This window comes from Jaculus jaculus, chromosome 12 (genome assembly GCF_020740685.1).
Source record: "Jaculus jaculus isolate mJacJac1 chromosome 12, mJacJac1.mat.Y.cur, whole genome shotgun sequence".
In the NCBI taxonomy this organism is placed as follows: Eukaryota; Metazoa; Chordata; class Mammalia; order Rodentia; family Dipodidae; genus Jaculus; species Jaculus jaculus.
The window spans coordinates 41,295,260-41,320,689 of NC_059113.1; the positions used below are offsets into that span (position 1 = coordinate 41,295,260).

At 43.7% G+C, this 25,430-nt stretch overlaps 2 protein-coding genes and 1 non-coding gene across 5 annotated transcripts in view; 2 read left to right on the forward strand and 1 right to left on the reverse strand.

Moving 5' to 3' along the window:
- Window positions 1-6,156, reverse strand: part of Ndel1 (nudE neurodevelopment protein 1 like 1) — a 49,730-nt gene extending 43,574 nt beyond the window's left edge. For 2 of the 3 annotated variants that reach the window (XM_004663149.2, XM_004663150.2), the window contains exon 1: window positions 6,017-6,156. The gene's annotated coding sequence lies outside the window, so the exon portion shown is untranslated. The remainder of the gene's footprint in view (window positions 1-6,016) is intronic. The other variant, XM_045131800.1, reaches the window with a different exon arrangement.
- Window positions 6,157-6,233: 77 nt separating this feature from the next.
- LOC123453576 (S-phase kinase-associated protein 1-like) lies at window positions 6,234-24,295 on the forward strand. Its single transcript, XM_045130599.1, has 2 exons — window positions 6,234-6,342; window positions 23,712-24,295. Exons 1-2 carry the CDS (start codon window positions 6,234-6,236, stop codon window positions 24,293-24,295), a joined length of 693 nt encoding a protein of 230 aa, XP_044986534.1.
- On the forward strand, window positions 9,335-9,441 carry LOC123453833. Its single transcript, XR_006633011.1, has one exon. It is a non-coding gene; the product is annotated as a U6 spliceosomal RNA (small nuclear RNA).
- Window positions 24,296-25,430: the final 1,135 nt, after the last annotated feature.

A 25,430-nucleotide genomic window follows, 5' to 3' on the forward strand; every position in this document is an offset into this window, starting at 1 on the left:
CTCACTGGTGGCTTTGAAGAGTGCATAGCTTAGTAATCCCTGAAGAATAGCAGTGTTTACATCTCTGAGTGTGTTATGAAGTACCCATGTATCTCTGGCTCTTAGAGACATATTCTTTTCCTGTTTATTTTTTTTAAACTAGTACAAGAAACCAAAGTTATACATATTAGTGGGGTATCATGTAGTATTTGATATATGCATACATAGTGTAATGTTTAAATTAGACTAAATATGTTTACCTGCTCAAATGTTCATCAGTTCTTTATGGTAAAAACTTCCAAAATCCATCTAGCTCTTTGAAATGTATAATACACAATTATTATCTAAGGGGATACATTCTTAATACAACTACTAACTTTTCTTATCAGTGTCTCTTGGTGACACAGGTTTTTTTGTTTGTTTGTTTTATTTTGTTTTTGAGGTAATGTCTCACTGTGACCTGGAACTCACTCGGCATCCCAGACTGGCCTTAAACTCAAAGCAATCCTCCTACCTTCCTCCTACCTTGGCCTCTCCAAGTGCTGGGATTATAGGCGTAAGCCACCACACCTGGCTGACACATGTTTTAACTAGCCTCTTACATGCAACTACTTCAGACTCTAGTTTTGACTCTTTTGTTTGTTTGTTTTTTGTCATAATTCTAGAAATACTATTTTTGAAATGTTTACTTCACACATTTAATTTTCTTGATGAATGAATGAGCTGAATGTTCACAATTTTTTTCTAATCAACAAGCTACTCTCCCATCTTGCCTCTTAACCTTTTAAAGCTGCATTATAACCTATGCCAGAAGTTTTTTATTAAAATCATCGTCATACTGGGTATGGTGTACACCCCTTTAATCCCAGCACTCGGGATGCAGAAGTAGGAGAACTGCTTTGCGTTCAAGGCCAGCCTAAGACTACATGATGAATTCCAGGTCAGCCTGGGCTCAAGTGAGAACCCTACCTAAAAAAAAAAAAAAAAAAAAAAATCATCATTTGAGCCAGGTATGGTAGCATACACCTATACTCTCAGCAGCACTGGGGAGGCAGAGGCAGAAGGACTGTTTGAAGCCAGTCTAATCTACATAGCCAATTTTAGGACAGCCAAGGCTACATCAGATCAAACCAACTAAAAACACTTAACCAGAGGGTTAGAGAGATGGCTTAGCAGTTAAGTGCTTCCCTGTGAAGTCTAAGGACTCCAGTTCGAAGCTCCATTCCCCAGGACCCATGTAAGCCAGATGCACAAGGGGGTGCACACATCTGGAGTTCATTTGCAGTGGCAGGAGGCCCTGGCACACCCATTCTCTCTCTCTCTCTCTCTCTCTCTCTCTCTGTCTCTCTCTCTCTGCCTCTTTGTCTGTAGCTCTCAAATAAATAAATAAAAATAAAAACACCTAACCAGAGGTAGGAGGATAACCATAAGTTTAAGGCCACCCTGAGACTACATGTGAATTCTAGGTCAGCCTGGGCTAGAGCATCTCCTATCTCAAAATAACAAAAGAATAATAATAATATTAATTAATTAATTAGGGATAGAGAAATAGCTTAGTGGTTAAAGGACTTGCCTGAAAAGCCTAAGGACCCAGGTTCAATACCTCACTACCCATGTAAGATAGGTGCATAACGTGGCATACACAGCTACAGTTCGTTTGCATTGGTTCATTTTTTCTCAATTGCCTCTTTCTCTCTCAAATAAATAAGTTATATATGTGTGTGTATGAATATATATATACATATACATGTATATACTTTATATATAATCATATTCTAGTGATACTGTCAAAAATGACTGACCCATTTCCCAGGACCCACGTAAAGCCAGAGCATAAGGTAGTACATTCATCTGGAGTTCATTTGCAGCAGCTGAAGGCCCTGGCACACCCATTCTCTTTCTCTCTCTCTCTCTCAAATAAATAAAATAAATAAATTCTTTAAAAGATTTTAAAAATCATCATCTTTGCACAACAAAACAAAAATGTGGTACTCCTACAGATAAGCACAACAGTCTTTCAGGGGCAGCAAAGACAGTGTGCTTAGTTTGCCTCAAGTTACATTGACAGGATATGTTCACTCTGTCATCTGAAACTATGTTAAGTAAAGAAATTAAGGCTATAAAAGTTAGCCAATGTCAAAAAAATGTGTACTACTAAAAAAAAAGTGCTCAAGTGGTACACCTACAATCTTCTGAAGCTAGGAGGGTAGACGAGTATTCTTTGTCCTTCTCAATCTTCACTTAATACCATGTCTCATATGGAGTATGAGCCGCAGAACTGTAACTTACATCCATTTACACAATCTACTTTACATGGATGTCCTCTTATTCACAAGAAAGAAGTAATGAAATTCAGGTTGTTCCAAGAATTAGTTTGTTTGTAACTCCCTGTAGGTAATAAATGCCTTTTTACTGAAATATTTCTACTTCTCCCAAGAGTTATATTTGCATAATTGACTTTTCAAAAATCAATCATAAATAAAGTCCTCTTTTGGCCCTATCAAATTTCTTCTACCTTAGAAAAAAAATTTAAACTAAAAATTAAAAATAGGGCTAGAGGGCTGGAGTAATGGCTTAGTGGTAAAGGTGCTTGCCTGCAAAGCCAAAGGACCCAGGTTCGATTCCCCAGGGCCCACATATACCATCTGCACTAGGGGGCACACACATCTGGAGTTCACTTGCAGTGGCTGGAAGCCCTGGCATGCCCATTCTCTTCCTCTCTCTCTCCCTCCCACCTTATTTCTATATCTCTCTCTCAAATAAATAAATTAAATTAAAAATAAATAAATAAAAATAGGTCTAGAGAGATGGCTTCACAGTTAAGGCACTTGCCTGCAAAGCCAAAGAACCCAGGTTCAATTCCCCAGGACCCCCGTAAGCCTGATGTACAAGGTGGCACATGCTTCTGGAGTTCATCTGCATCAGCACAAGGCCCAGACACACACATTCTCTCTCACTCTCTACCTTCCTTTCTTTCTTTCTCTTAAGTAAATAAATTTTTAAAAAATATTTTTTAGGGCTGGAGAGATGGCTTAGCGGTTAAGCGCTTGCCTGTGAAGCCTAAGGACCCCGGTTCGAGGCTCGGTTCCCCAGGCTCCACGTTAGCCAGATGCACAAGGGGGCGCACGCGTCTGGAGTTCGTTTGCAGAGGCTGGAAGCCCTGGCGCGCCCATTCTCTCTCTCCCCCTCTATCTGTCTTTCTCTCTGTGTCTGTCGCTCTCAAATAAATAAATAAATAAATAATTTAAAAAATATATATTTTTTAAAAAACTGCTACTTTATGAAGTGCTTAGAAACTTCTATCAGAAGTAATTTTATCTTTAGTCAGCAAATTTACCTTAGCATTGTTTAGAACAAATATAAAAGGTTTTGAGGTATCATAAGAGATCTAAATTTGGGGCTGGGAAGATGGCTCAGAGGTTAAAAGTACTTGTTTGCTTGCAAAGCCTGTCTGGGTTTGTTTCTCCAATAACATGTAAAGCCAGTTGCACAAAGTGGCACATGTGCCTGGAACTCCTTTGCAGTGTCAAGAGGCCCTAACACACCCATTCTGTCTCTGCCTGACTTTTTCTTTCTCACTCAAAAATAAATATTTTTTTTAATTTTGGTTTATTTTTATTTACTTATTTGAGAGCGACAGACAGAGAAAGAGGCAGAAAGATAAGAGAATGGGCATGCCAGGAGCCCCAGTCACTGAAAACGAACTCCAGATGCATGTGCGCCTTGTGCATCTGGCTTATGTGGGAACTGGTAAATCGAGCCTTGAACCAGGGTCCTTAGGCTTCACAGGCAAGCGCTTAACCACTAAGCCATCTCTCCAGCCCAGTAAATATTTTTTAGGTCTGGAAAGATGGTTTAGTGGTTACAGCACTTGCCTGCAAAGCCAAAGTACCCAAGTTCGATTCCCAGTACCCACTTTTTTTTTTTTTTTTTTTTTTTTTTGGTTTTTTGAAGTAGGGTCTCACTTCAGGCCCAGAATGACCTGGAATTCACTATGGAGTTTCAGGGTGGCCTTGAACTCACAGCGATCAACCTACCTCTGCCTCCCGAGTACTAGAATTCATTTGCAGTGGCTAGAAGCCCTGGCACACCTATTGTCTCCCCCCTCCCTCTCCTCTCCTCTCTCTGATTCTCAAGTAAATAAGTAAAATATTTTTAATTTAAAATTTATTTTTCAAAATCTAAGTTTTGGGCCGAAGAGATGGCTCAATAGTTAAGATGCTTGCTTGCAAAGCCTAATGCGACCAGGAGTGGAGTTCCCAGCACCCACATAAAGCCATATGCACAAAGTGGCACATGCATCTGGAATGCATGTGCAGTGGCTGGAGGCCCTGGCGCTCCATTCTCTGTCTTTGTCTCTATCTCTGCTTGAAAATAATACAAATACGGGAGGTAATATGATGGAGAGTGGAATTTCAAAGGGGAAAGTGTGGGGGGGAGGGAATTACCTTGGGATATTTTTTTATAATCATGGAAAATGCTAATAAAAAATTTAAAAATAAAATTAAATTAAAATTAAAAAATATATACAAATATGTTTTTTAATCAATTTTCCGGGCGTGGTGGTGCACACCTTTAATCCCAGCACTAGAGAGACTTGAAGTAGGAAGATCACCAAGAGTTCAGGTCAGCCTGAGCTACAGAATGAGTTCTGGATCCGCCTGGGCGAGAGTGAGGCCTGGGCTCCAGTGGGGGGGAATCAAAACAGCTACAATTTCAGAAGATTTAGCAATTTCTAACTGGATCAAGTCAACCTCCATCTAGGGCTAGTTAAAAGTTCCTTGCTCCTTATGCATTAAAATTCTAAATAATAAATTTAATAGTAATTCATAAGAGATATCCCTCACTCAGTGTCCTTTAGCCTCTCTTCACTCCACTGAAGTACACTGCTGAATTTTGCCCCATCAAGTTCATGATTTGGCAGACTTTACCCCATCTCTTAAACGGGCTAAAAGCAATACAATTTATCAGACTAAATAATCAACCATCCATGAAGAAGCTTCAGCGTAAGATAAACGGTTCTTAGGTGAATTTGCTCGAAAATGACTAAATAAGTCATCTACTCACTTCTGGCATATTTCTGACAAGTCAAATTTTCTACCAAGATTTTTTATTTTAAAAGATTTTTTAAAAATCTTACACACACACACACCACAACTCTGAGCCTAGAAAGGTATAAATTCTGACCCAAGCTAAGCTTACCAGCTGGATGAACCCAAACACAAATCACATAATTGCTCCCCACACCTAAGGCAAAATTTCCCCAACCAGCAAAAAGTGACACTAGGATCCGTCAACACGGCAGATAGCAAATGTTCTGAAACGTGCAAAGGTGCTACAGGAGTGGAATATAACAATCATTAATGAGAGAACCCTCACTCCCTGACAAAACTTAAAAGGGCTACGTCCTCGCTTGCCAGCAAAAACTCAGAGCGACCCGAACCCATAGGTGACACTTTCCTGAACTCCAAGGGGAGGTGATTTTTCCCCGGACTGGGAGTCACGGGACTGTCAATCGCAGCTCAACAAGGACTGCTCCCGCGGTCGCCCACCCCGACCCCCCCGCGGGAAAGGGCACCGAGAGATCATCCAACCTGGCCCCGAAACAACCTTTGCAACTACAGGGAATTTGGGGGTGGGTGGAGCGGGAGGGCTGGGCGCGCCGCTGCCACTTCCAACGGGGCACCTTGCGCCACCAGCGCTCCGGCCCACGGTGCCACGTCCCGGCCTCCGTCCCCACCCCAGGCCCCCGGGTACCACCTCAGGAAGCCCTGACCAGGTTCGCTCACTCGCAGGCGTCCCTCAGCGGGCCACATCTCGGATCTGGGTAGGGACGGGACAGTTAGAGCGGTTGGGACAGTTGCCCCCCAGCCCCGAGCTGGCCGCCGCACACCACCAACCGCGGGGCCTCAGGCACAGCCGGTTCCCCGTCCGCGACCCGATCCCCGATGGGGAGGCCTCGACGCTCGTCCGCGGCCCGGCCCGGCTGCGGCCCTCCCTCCCGGGGAGCGGGGACGGCCTCGCGTGGCAGGCTCACCTCCAATGTGTCAAAAGCGCATGTTCGCCGCCGCTCGGCCGACGTCTCCGCTCCGCTGGCCTGGCCAGGCCCGCCCAGCCGCTCAGCTCCGCTCTCCTCCGCAGCCCCGAGCTCCACTCCACGCACCTCGGCGCCCGGCTCCTCCCAGACACGTCAAAGGCTGCCTGGGTGTCGGAGGCCATTCTGTGACGCACGGGGGCGGGGCGGGGCGGGGAGCATGCGTAGGAGCCGGCGGGCGAGTGGGCGGGGCTGGCGTCACGCGGGGGAGGGGGCGCCGGGCCCAGCGTGCTGGCGTCAGACCGGCGGCCACCTTGTGCGCAGGCGCCGTCAGACGCTGAGAGTTGGGCTTTAAACCTGTAATTGGGGTTTCCAGAAACTCTGTGGCACCGTGGGGGAAGAATTACCCGAGGTAGCTGGAGGGGGCGGGCACTAAATCTGAGACAAGGGAAAAATTAGGCCCGCTGTTTCAGGGAGTGGAAACTTAAAGGAACAAAGCTGCTTTTAGAATACTTTTAGGAATTTGCCATATCATGCCCGGCGTTGATTCGAATTTCAGTGCTCTTGGGATTGGTTCTGCGGAGATTGAGAACGTTTCAACAAGTCTAAGCCACGCCTCTAGATGACAGCAAGGTGAGGAAGCCCAGTTACGCGTTTGAGGAAGGTGGATAGGAATAGAAAGGATGCAAGATGAATTATAAGGATTATAACGCTCAGTAAAGCTCAGGATTAGTGGGGTTTGTGAGAAGGAAAGAACCTTGAACTAGTCTCTGAAGGATACAGGGCTCCAAAACATGATTAGCAAATTCATACTTGTGTACTTCTCCTGGCAATTGTACCAAATATTTGTCTGCATTATTTCATCACAGTGACACAAGAGATAAATACTCCCGTTTAGCAAATAAGATGTTGCCCAAGGTCACTCAACTAGAGAAGATTCAAACCTAACCACACTTAGTAAGTTGTCTGACTCCAAAAGCCATACTATTATTCTCTGCTAAACTGATACAAGAACGGGAACATTAATAAAGTCATGTATTAGCCAGGTATGGTGGCACACGTCCTTAATCACAACACTCAGGAGGCAGAGGTAGGAGGATCGCCATGAATTCAAGGCCACCCTGAGACTACATAGTGAATTCCAGGTTAGCCTGGGCTAGAGGGAGACCCTACCTCGAAAAACCAAAAACCATATATAAATAAATAAAGTCATTTATAGGGCTAAAGCAGTGCTCTATGTGCTTTACATATTATTAGCTCACCCATTATCACACCAAGCCTGTGAGACTGGAATCATTACCTCCATTTTACAGACTATCACCTGAAACCCAAACAGCTCTTACCCCCAAGACCAGTGGCCTACGATGTCCTGAGAACTCGGGCTCTGGAGCTCTGATTCCCTGGCTGGAGACAGCTGTGCGCCAGCTGAAGAGATCTCAGGCAGGGAGGTGATTAATGCAGGCTGGCTGTAGACCTGGTGCCAAGACAGAAGAGTTCCACCCCAGGAGGAAAAGATAAAGGCAGCAGCTGTAGTCCTGGCCACCTGCCTGAGGTGCTGGGAAGCACACTGAGTCATCTAATGGGAGGCCAAACCCCTCAGAAAATGTTGTTGTCACCTCCCAGGCTACTGCCCCTCCCATATAGTCTGGACCTAGAACTGGTGTTTGTCATCACTGGTGTGTTATCCACATCTTAATGAATGAGCTTGGCTTGGCAGAGCCCTCAAAGATGTCAAAGGCCCTATGCCGATCTCCTTCCTCCTTGGTTGGGACAGCGTTCTCCCTAGAGATGGGCCTTGGGGCTGAACAGAATAAATAAGAGTCAGCAAACTGCCCCACCCCTTGTTTCCATTATGCCAAATCCAGAGGAAATAAAGTGCCAAGGAAGATGAAAGGCAGTTTCTAAAGGAAGAATAAGTTACAAAATCAGCCTTGTGGGGCTGGGAGATAGTGCAATGGATACATGAGCACCTGAGTTCAATACCCAGAACCCATATTAAAAAGGAGGAATTGGGGCTGGAGAGATGGCTTAGCGGTTAAGGCATTTATTTGCCTGCCAAGTCAAAAGGATCCTGGTGGGGGGGAGGGAGGGTATTATCGTGGGATATTTTTTATAATCATGGAAGATGTTAATAAAAATTGAGAAACATAAATAATAAAAATAAAAAGGATCCTGGTTCAATTCTCCAGGATCCACTGAAGCCAGATGCACAAGAGAGCACATGCATCTGGAGTTTGTTTGCAGTGGCTGGAGGCTCTGGCGCGCCCATTCTCACTTTCTCTCTGTCCACCACTTTCTCTCTCAAATAAATGAATAAATAAATAAAAGATATTAAAAAAAAAAAAGGACGAATGGCTGGGGAGATGACTCAGCAGTTAGAGCCTTGCTTGCAAAGTCAGCCTGTCTAGGTTCCATTCCCCAGCATCCTTGTAAAGACAGATGCACAAAGTGGTGTGTGCATCTGGAGTTCATTTGCAATGACAAGAGGTCCTGGCACACCCATATACTCTCTGTTCACAAATAAAATAATATTTTTTTACTCCTCCAGACACAAAATGGCCTAGATATCCATGACCTCACAGTGCCTGACACTACTTACACAAGACCATCATAATAGGAGGAAAAGATTATGACATAAAAATAAAAGAGAAACTGATTGAGAGGGGAGGGGATATGATGGAGAGTAGAGTTTCAAAGGGGAAAGCGGGGGAAGGGAGGGAATTACCACAGGTTATTGTCTACAATTATGGAAATTGTCAATAAAAATTAAATTTTACATATACATATACACACATATATTTTTTTTAAAAAACTGGACATGGTGGCCATCAGTTATAATATCAATGCTGGGAATACAGAGAAACGCAGATCCCTGGGGCTCACTAGCCAACCATTGTAGCCTAATTAGGTGAGTTCCAAACCAATGAAAGACAATGATTCAACAAAGGTGGCCACAGGAACTTGGGGAGATGGCTCAGCACTTAAAGGCACTTTCTGGCAAAGCCTGCCAGCCTGGCATCGAATTCCACAGCCACCCACATAGATAGGCATTTTTGCAGTTGCAAGAGACCTTGGTGAGTTCATGTGCACGTCATGCTGACATAAAGGGAGACAGAGACATTCTTACAGGTACAAAATAATTTTTTTTAAAAAGACAACCAAGCCAGGTGTGGTGGTGCACACCTTTAATCCTAACACTCATGAGGCAGAGGTAGGAACACCATGGTTCAAGGCCACCCTGAGACTACAGAGTGAATTCCAGGTCAGCCTGGGCTAGAGTGGTAAGACGCCTACCTCAAAAAAACAAAACAAAACAAAAAAGTGCTTGCTTCAGCAGCACATATACTAAAATTGGAATAATACAAAGGAGATTAGCATGGCCCCTGCACAAGGATAACACACAAATTCGTGAAGCGTTCCATATCTTTTTAAGAAAAAAAAAAATCCTCCTGGTATGATAATGCATGCCTTTAATACCAGCACATGAGAAGCAGAGGTTAGAGGATCACCATGAGTTCGAGGACACCCTGAGACTATATAGTGAGTTCCAGGTCAGCCTGAGCTAGAGTGAAACCCTACCTCTAAAATATAAAAAAGTCTAAAATAAGATGACCAGTGCTGGGCGTGGTGGCACATGCTTTTAATCTCTGTACTCTGGAGGCCAAGGTAGGAGGATCGCTGTGAGTTGGAGGCCAGCCTGAAACTACAAAGTGAATTATAGGCCAGCTTAGGCTAGAGGAAGACACTACCTCGAAAAGAAAAAAAAAAAAAAAGGGTGACCGGTACCTGAGGAAGTCATCCAAGGCTGTCCTCTGGCCAAAAGAAAAGGTGAAAACTGTGTCACCCTTCTACCTCCATAAAGCATTCAGAAGCACTTTGCTGAGGCACAGGTTTCAGTTCAAAGTCATTGGGTTAATTCAAAGGGCTCAATGTCACAGTCCCTGAGAACATGCATGATTACCCTAAGATCTTCCTTTCCACAAACTCTGAAATACAGGAAAGAGACTAAGACCTTCCTAGCCCTGAAAGGGATGAAAAGTAAGTAGTTCCTATAGGGGAGGCCTGAGTTGAAGCCCAAACTCTAGTTAGTGAATGTACTGGACTTTAGACTTTGACCACATCACACACTCACAAAAGGAACACAATGCACCTAAGCCTGCTGTGAAAATTCGAAGGAAATGGGCCATAGCTCACTCTCCAATAAATCAGGTGAGCAAAATCAAAGGATTAGTAGATATGCTATGCACAACCTGTTATTCCTGCGCTTGGGAGGCAAAAGCAGGAGAATCATGGGTTTGAGGCTTGGCTCAGCCTGATCTCTACATATTCCTTTGAGCAGTATTGTTTTTCTAATCCTTAGGAGCATCCTAGGAATAGTCAATGGCTGGCTGGTTGCTAATGGTCTGCTGCATGTGTCCATTTGAAGCCGGCATGCCTAAACCCCAAACATATCCTCCTTTGGCTTCAACTGATATTTACGAAACAATGTTTGTGTTTTCTGCCAATGGGGCCATCATTCTAGTCACTGAGCACAAAGCCCTCATCAAGTTCTCCTTCAATGATACCCATCCCCACCTTGCAATTCACTCAGGGGTCAGCAAGCCCCCAGTGACTTTCCCTTTACAAGCCCTCTCAAGTTTTTTGTTGTTGTTGTTTTGTTTTTTTTTATTTATTTGAGAGAGAGAGAAAGAATGGGCTGGCCAGGGCCTCTAGCCACTACAGACAAACTCCAGATGCATGCACCACCTTGTGCATCTGGCTTTATGTGGTTACTGGGAAATCGAACCTGGGTCCTTGGGCTTCGTGGGCAAGTGCCTTAACTGCTAAGACATCTCTCCAGCCCCCTCTCTCAGTAAGTTTTGAATGGGAATGCTCTGTACACCATAGTATTTCAGAAATAGAAATAGTCCTATGTATGGACTGCTGGGCTGGTACAAGAAGATATTAAAGTGGGGGGAAGTTTGGGGTGGGAAGCACAGATAAATAGCCTTTGCACTGGAGCAAATTCAGAAAGAAGGAACTGGGAAACGAATGGACTTATTTGAGAGAGTTTGTGATTTCTTCCCCAGCAGCCTACCTGACCTTGGGCTTCCACTGGACCTGGAACTGTGTGGCAGCAGAGCCTCCAGTCTCCCAAGCTTCAGTCTTCACACAGCCTGGCTGCCACTCCAACCCATACCCAGCGTGGTAGCTGCTTCCCCAGGAAAGAATAGCCAACACTCATTTGCTGATTTGAGTAACACCTGGCAACCCTAAGCACTGTTGATATCACACCTACATAAACAGTGTGACTGTCCCTGGAGAAAAATAGTGTCTGCTCACATACCTTTACACAAATAAGGCAGCAGCTATTTTGCCTAAACAGTAGGACTACAAAGGAATGAAGTATTTCTTACCAGCCTGAGCTGAATGGACTACACAATTTCAGCCTAACTCCCACTCTGAGTAAGCCAATGAATTAGTTGCAGTACCCAAAGATTGTGTATTAAAACATCAATATGTACTTATTGAATGCCTACCAGTTCTTGCCCCAGGGAAGAACAATTAAACCTCCCAAAGTCCCTTCCTTTCTAGAGGGCCTTTTGGGGTGGGGGGGTTAGATAAGCTCTCCCTGTGTAGCCTAGGCTAGCCTTGAACTCTCAATCCTCTTGCCTCAGCTTCCTGAGTGATGGGATTATGAGTATGTTGCCATCATGCCCAGCTTCCTGGAGATTTTCTAACAATGAAAGGGAAAAAAAAAACAAAAAGAACTAGAAGGGAAACAGAAAACATCTAAGATACATTAGTATGTCAAGCAGTAATAAGTACTAAAGAGAAATACTTCCCAACATTTTACATTTAATAAAGGTGGCATTTAGGGTAACAGCCATGCCTTTTACCTCTAGTTTCAATAGTAGGGACTTAATATTTGTTGAATGAATAAGAAGGCTTTTTCAGTGAATGTTTGTAAATTCCAAACTATTTTCACCTCTCTCTTCTGGTACTCCTTCCTGCTCTTTCTTTCTTTCACTTAAGCACTTTCATAACACAGAGCTCTAAAAAAAAACGGGTGTGGTGGCTCACGCCTTTAATCCCAGCTCTTGGGAGGCAGAGGTAGGAGGATTGCCATGAGTTCGAGGCCACCATGAGACTACATAGTGAATTCCAGGTCAGCCTGAGCTAGAGTGAGACCCTACCTGAAAAACACCAAAAAAAAAAAAAAAAAGAAAGAAAAACTGAGCAACAAGAAGCAATTGACAAAAAAAAAAAGAAATTCTATTCAAACACATTCAAAACAGAATAGCAAAAAGATTCCATATTTCATCCAACAAAACTGAAGATTTTCAGATTGAAATATGAAACATAGACAAGACACAGAGAAACCAGCCCCTTGTGCAGGGTGCTAGGAGGTCACTTGGGGTGAATTTCCTGTTCCCTAGCCTCTGACACTACTGGGCTGTGGCAAAAGCTTTGGTAGGTATTAGGTCATGGGAGCATGGCCTCAGGAGGATTGTGGGACACAATCTCTTCGTGTGTGTGTGTGTGTGTGTGTGTCTGTGTGTCTGTGTGTCCCAACCATGAAGTGCACAGTTTGCTGCACCACAGGCTTCTACCATCTAAAACATCTAAAAGCAATGGTTTTTCCTGACTATGGACTGAAACTTCTAAAACTGCAAGCCAAAATCAAACTTTTCTCCTTGTAAGTTGATTATCTAAGGTATTTGTTACAGTAACAGAATACTAACATATAAAGTGTATTTAAAAAAAAAAAAAAACCTTTATAATTAAAGCCGGGCATGGTCTTTGATCCTAGCACTGAGGAGGCAGAGGTAGAAGGGTCACCATGTGTTCGTGGCCACCTTGAGACTACTTAGTGAATTCCAGACCAGCCTGGGCTAGAGTGAGACCCTACCTCAAGAGGGAAAAAAAAAAACAACTTTATAATTGAGACTAGGAAGATACTCAATACTCAGTTGATAAACTGCTTGCCTCTGACGCATGAGGACTAGGTTCAATCCCTGGCATCCACGTAAGTGCCGGGCATGGTGATACACACCTGTCATCTCAACACTGGGAAGGTGGAGACAAGCAGATTCCCCAGAGCTCAATGTCCAACCAGTCTAGCCTAATCGGCTCCAAGCCAATGAGAGCTCCTGACTCAAAAAGAGGTGGACAGGAACTGGGCAAATGGCTCAGTAGTTAAAGGCACTTGATTGCAAAGCCCATGTTCAATATCCTAGCACCCACATAAAGCCAAATGCAAAGTGGCACATGCATCTGGAGTTCATTTTCAATGACAAGTGACCCTGGCATACCCATACATATATATACACACAAAAAAAGAAAGAAAAATTTTTAAAAAGAGGTGGACAGGGGCTGGAGAGATGGCTTAGCAGCTAAGCACTTGCCTGGGAAGCCTAAGGACCCTGGTTCCAGGCTCGATTCCCCAGGACCCATAAGCCAGATGCACATGGTGGCACATGCATCTGGAGTTCGTTTGCAGTGGCTAGAGAACATGACATGCCCATTTTCTCTCTCTCTTTCTTGCCTCTTTCTTTCTTTGTCTGTTGCTCTCAAATAAATAAATAAAAATAAACAAAAAGATTGCGGGGGGGGGGGTAAGGGGCTGGAGAGATGGCTTAGCAGTTAAGGCATTTGCCTGCAAAGCCAAAGGATCCCCGTTTGACTCCCCAGGGCCCATGTTAGCCAGATGCACAAGGGGGCACACGCATCTAGAGTTCATTTGCAGTGGCTGGAGGCCCTGATGTGCCCATTTTCTGTCTTTCTCTTTTGCTGTCAAATTAATTAATTAATTAATTAATATAATAAACTATTTTTTTAAAAAAGAGGTGGACAGTTTACCTGAGGATGACATCCCAGGCTGACCTCCACATGCTCACATACCCACACACATATAATACCCATATGCATGCACACACACATTAAATACACATGCAAACAAAGCATACTTTAAAATGGGGGCTGGAGGGCTGGCTTAACGGTTAAGGCATTTGCCTGCAAAGCCAAAGGACCCAGGTTTGATTCCCCAGGACCCACGTTAGCCACATGCACAAGGGGGCACATACGTCTAGAGTTCATTTGCAGGGGCTGGAGCTCTGGCGTACCCATTCTCTCTCTCTCTCTCTCTCTCTCTCTCTCTCTCTCTCTCTCTCTCTCTCTTTCTCTGTCAAATAAATAATAAAATATTTTTAAAAGGAGGAACTGGAGAGATGGCTCAGCATTTAAAAGTGTGGATTCAATTTCCCACTATCCACATAAAGCCAGATGCACAAAGTGGTGCATGCATCTGGAGTTTGTCTGCAGTGGCTAGAGACCCTAACATGCCATAGTCTCATTCTCATTTTCTCTTTCTCTTCTTCTCCTCCTCCTCCTTGTCCTTCTTCTTCCTTTCCTTAAGTAAATAAATAAATTTTTCTTTTTTTTTTGAGGTAGGGTCTCACTCTAGCCCAGGCTGACCTGGAATTCACTATGTAGTCCCAGGCTGGCCTTGAACTCACAGCAATCCTCCTATCTCTGCCTCTCAAGTGCTAGGGTTAAAGGTAGTCACCACTATACCTAACTAAATAAAAAATTTCATAATATTTTTATTTATTTATTTGAAAGAGACACGCCTAGAGAAAAAGGCAGAGAATGAGAGAGAGAGAGAGTATGAGTATGGATGCTTCAGTGCTTCCAGCCATTGCAAATAAACTCCAGAAGCATGTGCCACTTTGTGCATCTGGTTTTACATGGGTACTGGGAAGATGAACCTGGGTTGTTAGGCTCTAAGAGCATGTGCCTTAACCACTAAACCATCTCTCCAGCCCCAAATAAAAATACTTTTAAAAAATAAAATAAAAGCCATGTGTGGTGGTATATACCTTTAATCCCAGCACTCAGGAGACAGAAGTAGGAGGATAGTCGTGAGTTCGAGGCCACTCTGAGATTACACAGTGAATTCCACATCAGCCTGGACTAGAGTTAAACCCTACCTCAAAAAACCAAATAATAATAATAATAATAATAATAATAATAATAATAAAATTAGCTGGGCATGGTAGCACACACCTTTAATCCCAGCATTCAGGAGGCAGAGGTAGATGGATCACTGTGAGTTTGAAGTCACCCTGAGACTACATATTGAATTCCAAGTCAGCCTAGGCTAGACAGCAAGACCCTCCTTCGAAAAACCAATAAAATAAAATGTGAAGAATAATAGTTGCCAACAAATTAAATTATCAAGAGATCCTGCCAGATATAAAATTAACCAACTGAGCAAGAAGTATACACCTGTGGGGTGGAGAGATAGCTTAGTGGTTAAGGCATTTGCCTGCAAAGCCAAAAGACCTAGGTTGGATTCCCCAGGACCCACATAAGCTAGAGGCACAAGGTGGCACATGTGTCTGGAGTTCATTTGCAGCAGCTGGAGGCCCTGGCATGCCCATTCACTCACTCTCTCTCTGCCTCTTTCTCTCTCTGTCTCTAATAAATAAATAAAAATAAAATATATTTTAAAAAAGAAGTATACACCTGTGCAATCATGACACACACCTGATGTAGGTAACCAAGTGCTCATGGATTGGGCATGAGACCCGCTCAGTGTATGAGACTTATATCTGGTTCTGGGAACCAAGTCAGATTCCCTAGGACAGTAAACTAATAGGCTCCAGAGAGAACCTCCACAGCTCTTTAACTCAGAAGAGTGAGCAGACACATCAAAAAGTTTCTCTAATAACTAAACTTATCCCCTTTAATGCAAAGTACTCTCACCTTTTTTTTAAAAGACTTTTATTTTTATTTATTTATTTGAGAACAACAGACAGAGAAACAGGCAGATAGAGAGAGAGAGAGAGAGAGAGAGAGAGAGAGAGAATGGGCATGCCAGGGCCTCCAGCCACTGCAAATGAACTCCAGACACGTGCTCCCCCTTGTGCATCTGGCTAACGTGGGTCCTGGGGAATCAAGCCTCGAACCAGGGTCTTTAGGCTTCACAGGCAAGTGCTTAACTGCTAAGCCATCTCTCCAGCCCTACTCGCACCTTTTGATGGAGAAACTGTTCTAACTTACAGATGGTGGAGAATATTGGGGAGAACCAGGATACATCAAGCATAGAAAGCCAACAGCCTACCATGAGATGGGTTCCCCCACCACCTGATCTTCCCTGGGCCCAGAGGTCACTACAGAGGACAAGGTGACATGAATGCTGCTCTCATAGCTAGCCTAAAAACTAGTTCTAGGGAGATAATGGTAGACACTATAGTCACTCAAACTTCATCAAAACAGAGATCCAGAGGCTACAGAGAAGACAACACTAAATCAGATCCTTGTCTTGTCCATCAAGGCTCTGAACATTATGGAAGAGGGGGAAGAAAGATTGCTAAAGCCTGAGAGTGGGTAGAAATAGCCTGAGGCACTGTATTCTCCCAACCTCCCCAGAGAGTGACTGAGGCCTCTTGGTCCCCACAATGAATACTAATAACCCCACTTAAGAAGACCCTTAGCAGAATTGGGGCTGGGGCTGGGCATAGTGGCCCATGCCTTTATTCCCAGGCAAGATAGGAGGATCACCATGAGTTCAAGGCCACGCTGAGACTACATAATGAATTCCAGGTCAGCCTGGGCTAGAGCAAAAGCACTACACTGAAAAACCAAAAAAAAGGGGGGGGGGAGAATTGGGGAAGGGATAAGGGAGTCTAAGAGTACAACTTTTTATTAATAAGTCAATAAATAGGGCTGGAGAAGATAGCTTAGCAGTTAAGGCCTGCAAAGCCAAAGGACCCCGGTTCAATTCCCCAGCACCCACATAAGTCAGATGCACAAGGAGGCACATGTGTCTGGAGTTTGTTTGCAGTGGCTAGAGGCCCTGGAGTGCCCATTCTTTCTCTCTTTCTCTCTACCTCTTTTACTCTGTCTCTCTCAAATAAATAAATAAATAATATATTTTAAAAAATAAAAATAAATCAATAAATAGCCAGTTGTGGTGGTGCACGCCTTTAATCCCAGCACTCAGGAGGCAGAAGTAGGAGGATTGCCATGAGTTCAAGGCCACCCTGAGACTACATAGTGAATTCCAGGTCAGCCTGGACTAGAGTGAGACCCTACCTTCAAAAAACAAAGCAAAATAATAATAAATAATAAATAATAAAAATTCAAAAATAAATAAATAAAATGTGACCCAGGGATCTGATGGGGGGGGATGGCTCAGCCACTAAAGGTACTTGCAAAACCTGTCATCTCAGGTTCAATTTCCCATCCATGTAAAGCTGGACAGGGATTCATTTGCAGAAGGAGATACTGGCATGCTCTCTCTCACACTATGTGTGCAAATAAATAAAAATGTTAAAAGTAAACATAGGCATTATTTTAAAAAAATAATAATAAAACTAATATCCAGGCATAGGGGTACATGCCTTTACTCCCCACACTAGGTAGGCTGAGGTAGGAGGATTACCAAGAGTTCAAGGCCAGCCTGAGCTACCAAGTGAGCTACAGAGCGATCCTCCTACCTCTGCCTCCCGAGTGCTGGGATTAAAGGCATGCAGCACCACACCCAGCAAGGCACACACTTTATATCCCAATAGTCGGAAGGCTCAGGCAGGAAGATTATGAGTTTAAGGCTAGCTTGGGTTACATGACAAGCCCCTGCCTCATAAAAAAAAAAAAAAAAAAATCCAGCCTTTGAGTCAAGTGATTTCAGTAGATACAAAAGTGACCTGAGGGCTGGAGAGATGGCTTAACGATTAAGGCATTTACCTGCAAAGCCAAAGGATCCCAGGTTCAATTCTCCAGGACCCACATAAGCCAGATGCACAAAGGGGCACATGCATCTGGAGTTCATTTGCAGTGGCTGGAGGCCCTGGTAAACCCATTCTCTCCCTCTCTCTCTGTCTCTTTCTCTCAAATAAATAAATAAATAAATATATTTAAGCCAAAAAAGGTGACTTGAGTCTTCTTGCCAGTGAAGTTTGTCAGTCCTGCTGCTTAAATTAGAATTCATTCCTTCTGCTAATGACTCTCTACTTAGCCCAGCCTGATAGTGTGTGCAGCTCCTTTCTTTACATGTATGTGATCATATACATTGATTGATTGTACAGACATAAAAGTTTCACTTTTCAATCATTTCATCTCAAATGTTTTTTTTTTTTTTCTTTTTCTTTTTGAAACAAGTCTTGTTATATCCCAGCTTGGCCTTGAACTTACGGTCCTCCTTTCTGGATCTCCTGAGGGCTGAGATTGCAAGACTGTGCCACCATACTTGACTCCACTTCTAAATACCTATTAGCTGACAACATAATGATTCTTGGGCCATTAAATGGTGACGTGACCTGGAACATCTATCTTATCTGCAATGTAAGGGTTGCTACTTTGAGGGCCACTTGTTAGTGACCACTGTCTAAATAAAAGGGGAGTAATACTCCAACCACTTATACTCACAACTTAATAGGTAAAATGACAGTTTATGGAATCTCAGAAACAATTTCTCACTTGATTTTGTCCATTCTTCTGTGATATAACATGGGTCTGAATGCCCCCATTGAAAATCACATGAGGGATTTGTGGCCTTTATATGAAGACCATTCTCTGCTCAAAATGAGGAAGCGGAGCTTTATTCAGGAGTGTTCATACCACAAAAGCCAGTTTTGATTCGTCAATGCTGAGCTGCAGGAAAAAAAAAAAAATCCCAAATTTCATGCTTTTTACAGAAGACTGCCCCTTCTATAGAAGAAAATGCGTGCCCTTGAAAACAAGTGCCCTTCTACTGGAGCAGGCCAGACAGGGAGAAAGCATTTATTCCAGTGCTGGGTTCAGGAAAAGAACAGAACAGAGGAGCACTTTCACCAAGGGTATTGCTGTTTCAACACTTTTCTAAAAGATCATGTGTTAACAGGATGGTTATTAAAACCTTGATTTAAAAAGATCTGAGGACTGGAGAGATGGCTTAGCGGCTAAGCGCTTGCCTGTGAAGTCCAAGGGCCCCGGTTCAAGGCTCAATTCCCCAGGACCCACGTTAGCCAGATGCACAAGGGGGCGCACGCGTCTGGAGTTCGTTTGCAGTGACTAGAAGCCCTGGCGCACCTCCTCTCCTCTCTCTCTCTCTCTTTCTCTCTCTCTCTCTGCCTCTTTCTCTCTCTGTCTGTTGCTCTCAAATAAATAAGTAAAAACAAACAAACAAAAAAGATCTGAGAGGAAGCAGTGTGAGAGCCATAGGCTCAGACACGCAGAGGACGGGAACGTTTCACACCCAGCTGAAGGCGCAGGCCTCACCCCCCTCAGGGCTCCCCACCCTGCTGTGGGGACCCACGCGTGCCTGTGCTGCTTGCTGCTCCCTAACCTGCCTCGGGAACTCAGCCGTTTAGTCATCTTGGCCAAACCAGCCCCATTACCGGTGGTTTTGCTCATGCTACTTCCCAGCTCTAAAGCCTCAGTTTCTCCATCTGTAAAATGAGCAGGCTGAACAAGATTACAATTGTTGACAAGGTCTATGAGTCAGGACCCACTGTATCACTTATTCAAGAATCTTCCGGGTGGGGTGGAGAGCCCTTCCTGCCCTTGGCCAGTCTGCCAAACATGATGGCTGGGCCAGCTCCCTCCTAGGTGGGTGAGGTTAAGTAGCCAGTGTCCCTTTCTCCACCGTGGGGAGTTGTTGAACTCGCAGAATGTACCACTTCAAGGGCATCTAATGCTGGTGTACTTGTACGCATTTCCTGTGGCTGTTCTAACAAATGACCACAAATTGAGTGGCCTCAAACAACACATACTTTTTTTTTTCTTTTTTGGTCTTAAAAGGTAGGGTCTCAGCCGGGCACGGTGGTGCACACTTTTAATCCCAGCACTCAAGAGGCAGAGATAGGAGTTTGAGGTCACCCTGAGACTACATAGTGAATTCCAGATCAGCCTGAGCTAGAGTGAAACCCTACCTCAAAAAAAAAAAAAAAAAGAGCTGGAGAGATAGCTTAGCAGTTAAGGCATTTGCCTGCAAAGCCAAAGGATCCCGGTTTGATTTTCCAGGACCCACATAAGCCAGATGCACAGGGGGTGCATGTGTCTGGAGTTTATTTGCAATGGCTGGAGGCTCTGGTGCACCACCTCCACCCCTCTCTCAAATAAATAAATAGAACAAAATATTTTTTAAAAAAGAAAAAGAAGGAGGGAGAGAAAGAAGAAGGGAAAGAAAATAAAAAGAAATACAAAATGAGCCTCATAAGCTAATACAAGGTGTTGACTCCTTTGAAGTTTCCGGGAGAAAATAGGTTCCTTGTCCCTCCCAGCTGCTAGAAGCCACTGGCTTCTTTTGGATACACATCACTCCACCTTCTGCTTCTGTCATCACCAGCTTAAACTCTCCTGCCTACTTCTTGTAATGATCTTTTGACATTCTGGGCCCACACATCTTTTTTCCCTATTTATTTGTTGATTGATTAATTGATTTTGAAACAGGGTCTCACTCTAGCCCAGGCTGACCTGTAAACTCACTCTGGCCTCAAATTCATGGTGGATCCTCCTACCTCCTGAGTGCTGGGACTGTAGGCATGAGCCACCACATTTAACTCACATATCTAATGTAGAATCATCTCCCCATCTCAGAACACTTATCCTAAAAAAAAAAAAAAATAACCCAGTCCTATTTTCAGAGTCCCTAGGACATGGACATCTTGTAGGGATTCTACCTTCCATATTACTGTACCATCCGTATCTGATGTTACAATTTTACCCCCAGCACAATATTTGCCATTTCTGCATATCATCTTTGAGTTGACTCAGGTGTGTAAAAATTAATTTAAAAGCCGGGAGTGGTGGAGCACGCCTTTAATCCCAGCACTCGGGAGGTAGACGTAGGAGGATCGCCATGAGTTCAAGGCCACCCTGAGACTACAGAGTTAATTCCAGGTCAACCTGGACCATAGTGAGACCCTACCTCGAAAAAACAAAAAAAAAGTGAATTTAAGCCGGGCATGGTGGTGCACGCCTTTAATCCCTCCCAGCACTCGCGAGGCAGAGGTAGGAGGAAAACTAAAGCAAACAAAAAAAGAACTCACTTTTATTTATCCCAAATTGTTATGTCTATGAAGTCATGGAATTGACTATTAATCATATCTCCCTAATTCCAGAAAAGAATAAAGGTTTTAAATGTTTGTATGTCTAGCATCTAAGTCACTTTGCATGCCACCAGCAGTATAATGACCAGACACAGTCCCTTTGGAGGACAAAAATAGAAACTAGCTTCCTGATTTTACAGAATGGCCAAGAATTCACACCAGTGAAACTTCAGCCACCCCCACAATTTCTCCCTCCTGTCTGTGTGCTAATTAATCACAACTTGAAAGTACGTCAGCTTTTTTTCTCACTAGCATCCCTGGCACTGATGATTCATACAATTTCAGGTTTACTTCCCTTTCTTTTCCACTCCCAGGTACCCAGGGCTTCATTTTCTATTTGGAGAGTAGGTTTCCCATTGCTTCTTCTGTCTACCAACATCCCTACATCTGTCTTATCTGCGTTCCACAGTAGCCAGTTTACTTGACCCACATTGGGACAGCAGCCAGGCCCTGGGGAAGAATAAACTCAAAAGGGAGGTCAGTGGCCAGCGGTGACTTTGTACTATGCCCCTTGGCAGCTGTCCCAGCTGAAGATTGAACTTTGAAACCACTTGAGAAGACAGAGTTCTTTCTATACACAGTGTGGGATGACATAATTATTCTCATCTTACATAACACTCAGCATGCAATAAAAATAGCTAGCATTTATTGGAGACTCAGTATGGGTCAGGCCCTGTGATAAGTGCTCTACAAACATCAAGTCACACCAACTCTATGAAGTAGCTATTAGTGTTTCCACTGCACAGATGAGAAAGCCCAGCCTCAGAGAAGTTAAAGCAACTTGTCTAGGATTATGCAGCTATTGTGATAAAAATTGATTTGCAGAGACCTTCAAAGATATAAGAGGGTTGGAAATCATCTGGCAGATGAGAACACTGAGACATTGAGCAACCTGCCCAAGGACACAGAGTTAGCAGACTCAGAGACAGAATTCAAATCATCAACTCTCAGACTGGTCCCTTTCATCAGCTGTTCTGTCTTTGAAGCTATGATTTCTCAGACGATTTCCTCAGATGCCTGCTTGATTGACCTTTTTTTTTTTTTTTTACCTCATCATCTATGCATCACTCCTTTCTTGGTGCTTTTGCCCCTTACCAGTTCCATGCTAAAGGAAAGCTGTGGAGGTGGCAGAATCCCAAAATGACCCTTTGGCACCTATGATAGTTAAGGTGTTGTCAACTTGATCTGTTTAATATTCCACAGGTTGCTTCTAGGAAGGCTCAACTAAAGGAAGAAGTCTTTCCCCCAGGTGAGCCCTTCCCCCAGAGTGGGCGCCCCGCTCAAAAGGGGACTTGATATAAGGAAGCTCTGGGTAAAAAAAGTTCCTTCCTTCCTTCCTTCCTCCCTTCCACTTGACTGCCGGAGCTGCTCGCTACCTTGCAGTGTGGATTGAAGGCCACTGCGGACTGAAGACCAGCATCAGCCCAAGACCCACGTGGATCGAAACCCAACGGCTCCTCAGGAAGCCGCCAGGCTTCCCCGCATTATCTGCGGTGCCAGGTCGGGACTGCTGAGGCTTCTGGACACGAGGACTGAGCAGCTACCAGGTTGGGTGATTCTCGGGCCTGCAACTGCTATTGGTCTACTGTAAGCTTATCCAATAAATCCCCTTTTTAAATCATTCTAGCAGTTCTGTTCCTCCTGAGAACCCTGACTAATACAGCACCTCTCCTTCTGATACAAGAAAGAACAAAAATGCTAGAAAATCTCATGAGTCTACACTATTAATTTGAAATTAGTAATACTTTAACAAAAATAAGATTAAAGTTTAAAAAAAAAGATTAAAGTTTACCTCCAGAAAAACAGATTAGTAAGCAAATGCTTCATGGAAATAAGACTAGGTAAGGTGATGATCAAGAGAACTTGTAGGGCTGGGGAAATGGCTTAGCGGTTAAGGCGTTTGCCTGCAAAGCCTAAAGACCCTGGTTCAATTCCCCAGGATCCATGTAAGCCAGATGCATAAGGGGGCTCATGCATCTGGAGTTCATTTGCAGTGGCTAGAGGCCCTGGAGTGCCCACTCTCTATCTGCCTCTTCCTCTCTCTCAAATAAATAAATAAAATATAAAAAATATTAAGGAACTTGTAAGTGAAAATATTAGCCCAGTAAGAACCCAAGTATGCATCAAAAGGGGATCAGCCAAACTAATGATCATATATATTCATGTAACAGAATACTGTGCGGTCACCAAAAACAATGCTTCAGAATCATGCATAATGACACAAGAACAAATCGTGATTTAGAAAGCGAATGGTTCCACTTTTATTTTCATAAATATATACCAATGGTCGGGGGAAGACTAGGATGATGCTCTCTGGGTGATTTATACTCTCATGTTTGTATTTATCTGAAATTTCCTAATTTTCTACAATGAGTACATGTTACCTTTATAATCTGAGGGATGAAAAAGCATCAAACACTTTAGGTGCGATCATTAAAAGTTGCTATTGCCAGGTGAGATGGCGTACACTGTTAATCCCAGCACTTGGGAGGCTGAGGGAGGAGAATCGATGTGAATTCAAGACCGGCCTGAGACTACAAAGTGAATTCCAGGTCAGCCTGGGCTAGTGGGAGACCCTGCCTCAAACAAACAAACAAAAAAGTGCTACTTAAAAAAAAAAGTTACGGTGGCCTTGTCGCCCATCTTTTTTTCCCGTGTGCGGACACCTCGCCATTCCCGTTGGCCACCGGCCCACGGTGCTGACCCCAACACCATACCTTCAATTAAGTTGCAAAGTTCTGATGGAGAGATATTTGAAGCTGATGTAGAAATTGCCAAGCAGTCTGTGACCATCAAAACCATGTTGGAAGATTTGGGAATGGATGATGAAGGAGATGATGACCCAGTTCCCCTACCAAATGTTAATGCAGCAATACTAAAAAAGGTCATTCAATGGTGCACCCACCATAAGGACGACCCTCCTCCTCCTGAGGATGATGAGAACAAAGAGAAGCGGACTGATGATATCCCTGTGTGGGACCAAGAATTCCTGAAAGTTGACCAAGGAACACTTTTTGAACTTATTCTGGCTGCAAACTACTTAGACATCAAGGGTTTGCTGGACGTTACATGCAAGACTGTTGCCAATATGATTAAGGGGAAGACACCTGAGGAGATCCGCAAGACCTTCAATATCAAAAATGACTTTACCGAAGAGGAAGAGGCCCAGGTGAGCAAAGAGAACCAGCGGTGTGAAGAGAAATAAAAGGTTGTGCCTGGGCTGGAGAGATGGCTTAGCGGTTAAGCGTTTGCCTGAGAAGCGTAAGGACCCCGGTTCGAGGCTAGGTTCCCCAGGTCCCACGTTAGCCAGATGCACAAGGGGACGCATGCGTCTGGAGTTCGTTTGCAGAGGCTGGAAGCCCTGGCGCGCCCATTCTCTCTCTCTCACTCTATCTGTCTTTCTCTCTGTGTCTGTCGCTCTCAAATAAATAAATAATTAATTAAATTTTAAAAAAAGGTTGTGCCTGACATGTAACACTATAAGGATTGTTCCAAATACTAGCTGCACTGCTCTGTTTATAATGTTAATACTAGACACACAGTAGGGAAATGCAGCAGCAAATCAATTGTATTAGCATAACAGTGTCATCCTTGCATGTGTACTCTGAGTACAGATTCCAAGTTAAAGGCGGAGTTCCTTCAAGTGTGAGCAAAAGTTGTCTTTCTTTACTCTCAATAAAACTGAGCTATGGGTTCTCTGGAGAGAGTGGCATCTTGGGCTTTTTCTGTATTTTGTAAAGCAATTTCTGCCTGGTTTATTGTCCAGCTAACTTCAGTGAACTTTTCAGAGTTGCCATTATAAATAAAACAACTTATGAGAGGGGTTTTGTAATAGAAAAACTAGGATCTTTATTCGAGTTGGAAACTGGAAGCAGGCAACTTGAAGTTAATGCTCTGACTGGAGTTGTTAGGATGTCTCCAGCCTCCTGAGCCAAGCAGAACTGCTCTTGATTAGCTCGTGTGTAGCTGGGTTCTCTTCATTGAACCTAAGGACTGGGGTTTGGTTTTTCTTTCCTTATTATTTTTTGGGGGGTGAATATTTTTTAATTTTCAATCACAGCTTTGAATATGTTGCCTAGAGACTTAGTTATTACCCAGTCTGTGGTTTTGTGGGGAAATGTAACTAGACAATTTGTTAGGTTTCAATTAAAAAAAAAAAATTTAAAAAAAGTTGCTATTTTCTTTTCTGAAGCCTGGGCACTGTTTATGAACATACAAGAAAATGATCAAAATCTTAAGAGGGTATGAATAAGTCATATGGAAACCTACTTTTCTGGACAATGAAACATACAGAAGCCATAGATTGTTACTAGAAAGTTTCCAGTGCCAGGGGTGGGTAC